Consider the following 2,503-nt stretch of genomic DNA (forward strand, 5'->3'; position numbering starts at 1 on the left):
AAAAAGGTTTATTCGACCTCTATCCATGCATGAGATGAGTATAGATAATATTTGTGGATGTTTATTATTTATTTTTATGGTTTGATATTGTTGGAATGTAGCAATTAAAAGTCAGCAATGTAATAATTAATGGTTTTATTAGTTTATATACTCCCTCTGGGCAGTTGTGTGGACAATTGGTTTCCCGTGGAGAATTTCATTTGATGTACACATTGTTTAGACTAGCGCATGACACTAAGATAGTTTATTTTCATATTGCATCAGAAGTATTGAATAAAGAAAATCGCTCTTGAGGTGGTCAATCTAAGAATCAAAGAGAACTTGGACATGGTGATGATTCAAGAAGGCTACAGATGATGGTGGACTTCGATCCTATCGATTCAATGAAGGGCGGACGCATTCTTCATAATTATTCCAGATCTAAAATACTTCATATGATGAAGTATATCAGTACCATTACCTTTGAAAAATCACCTTAAGGTCGGTGGATTTTTCCTATTGCGAATAGTTGCCCAAATTTCACTCTTAATTTTGGTAATACAGAATTATGAGGATTAATTAACTCTAAAATGGTTAGATAATTATTAAATGGTTAGTGGGAGAATCCCTATAAATCCAAGATTCCAAAATTAAGCTTATGGATGTGATTGTTTTATTTTTTATAGTTTAGATGTGTGATGGTAGATTACATTTTCCTTTCCTTATATATGTATTTCCATTCGATGGTTTGGTTTGTATACATGCATAGAAATCAGATTTTTCCACTTAAAAGATACCCTCTTTATAAAATATTAAGTTGTAAATGGGGATTTAAATCGAAATGATTAATCTCCATAGCCTTCCATAGCCATCTACTTGTTGGCTACTTTACAGAATAAGACGGTCATATGTCAAAGCAGAAGTCAATCTTGATTCTCTATCTAGAATAACTAATAGATTCCAATAAGGATAATGGATATTTGCAAAATACATTAGTCATATGTCAAAGCAGAAGCTAGTATGTTTTGTAAAATGATTCCGAGGCAGTAGGTGTTAGCTTAACCAAGCAACGGGTGTTGATGCACAAATGATAGATACACTGTAATGCATGGATGCCAAAATCAAATCAGATATCATAATTATAATATGACGGATTAGATGAATTCACTCATACTCAACAAAGTTGTTATTGATGAGCATCTGCATTCGAGAAATCATGTTATTTCTCTTAGTTTATGTGTTTGAGGGGCACATAAATGAAACAAACAATGGGTAGTACCATTATAGATCAAAAGCTCAAATCTAATGGTTACATGTCATGAAAAAATCTAAAATAGTTAGTTTTGCTTATTTTATGTCTCTTTTCGTTTACATTTGATATGTCATCCTTCAATCCTTTAGCTAGGATCCTTGAAGACAACAAACTTACTGGTCCAAACTATGTGGAATGGAAGAGGAACTTATTGGGCCTTGACTACTGAGGCACCTGAGTTGCCTAGTCCCGATGCTCCCCTAGATGTCAAGGACAGGGACACAAAATGGCATGAAGATGACCAAATGGCTAAGTGCTATATCCTTGGGTCGATGTCAACATGTTGCAACAACAACATGTCGGAATGGCTTCATCCATGGATATTACAATCTAAGGAAAATGTTTGGAGAACAAAATCGCAGTGCTAGACAAATAGCGATTAAGGGCCTAGTTTCCACTAAAATGGTAGAAGGAACCCCAGTTAGAGATCACATGTTGAAGATGATGGGCTATCTAAATGAGCTCGAACTTTTAGGAGCCATGTTAGATGGAGAGTCACAAGTCGACATGGTGTTATCATCCCTACCATCATCATTCAATGACTTCATCATGAATTACCACATGAACAAATTGTCAATAACGTTGACAGAGTTGTTGAATCATCTTCAATCTACTGAGGGCCTTCAGAAAAAGAATAAGAAATCCACTTTCTTAGTTGAAGCTAATGTTGTCTAAACTCCCAAACTGAAAGGCAAGGGAAAAAGAAAGGGAAGAAGCTAGGGTTCTAAGAAAAATATTTTCAAGGTCAAGAACAAGAAAACTTTTAAGAAAAAACCAACAAAATCAAACGATGCATGCTTCTATTGTGAAAAAGTTGGCCATTGGAAGCGTAATTACATAACATACTTAGCAACAGAATAGAGCAACAACACTTCTCAATGTATGTTGAAGATTTTTGGTGCAGAAACCAATTTGATTGCTCCTGCTTATTCCTGGTGTGTGGATACTAGTGCAACCTCACGTTGGCAACTTTTTGCAGGGGTTCAGGAAAGGCAGAAGGTTGACTGCACATAGTCCCTTGAATCGAAATCATCTTAACCATTCAAAATTTCTGCTCCATTCAAATGATAATCACAGTTTGAATTGGAATGGATGATTATTAGACAAAGGAAATGACCTTGAAGAAAACAGTCTAATAAACACATGGATACAAAAGTCAAACCAATGAGGTACATATCCATGGCAACAAAAGATCATGTATATAAAGAGAAC

The 2,503-nt window shown here is 35.1% G+C and overlaps 1 protein-coding gene across 1 annotated transcript; it reads left to right on the forward strand.

Annotated features, from left to right (window-relative positions):
* Nucleotides 1–1,495: 1,495 nt before the first annotated feature.
* On the forward strand, nt 1,496–1,966 carry LOC143852485 (uncharacterized). The gene has a single exon (XM_077361869.1). It carries the CDS (start codon nt 1,496–1,498, stop codon nt 1,964–1,966), a length of 471 nt encoding a protein of 156 aa, XP_077217984.1.
* The last annotated feature ends 537 nt before the right edge of the window (nt 1,967–2,503 follow it).

Source organism: Tasmannia lanceolata, unplaced genomic scaffold, assembly GCF_043159265.1.
Source record: "Tasmannia lanceolata isolate RefF3 unplaced genomic scaffold, GAP_Taslan_0.1 ptg000019l, whole genome shotgun sequence".
Lineage (NCBI taxonomy): Eukaryota > Viridiplantae > Streptophyta > Magnoliopsida > Canellales > Winteraceae > Tasmannia > Tasmannia lanceolata.

Coding starts and splice junctions, on each gene's coding strand:
- LOC143852485 (XM_077361869.1), top strand. CDS start 1,496: ATGTCAAGGACAGGGACACAAAATGGCATGAAGATGACCAAATGGCTA.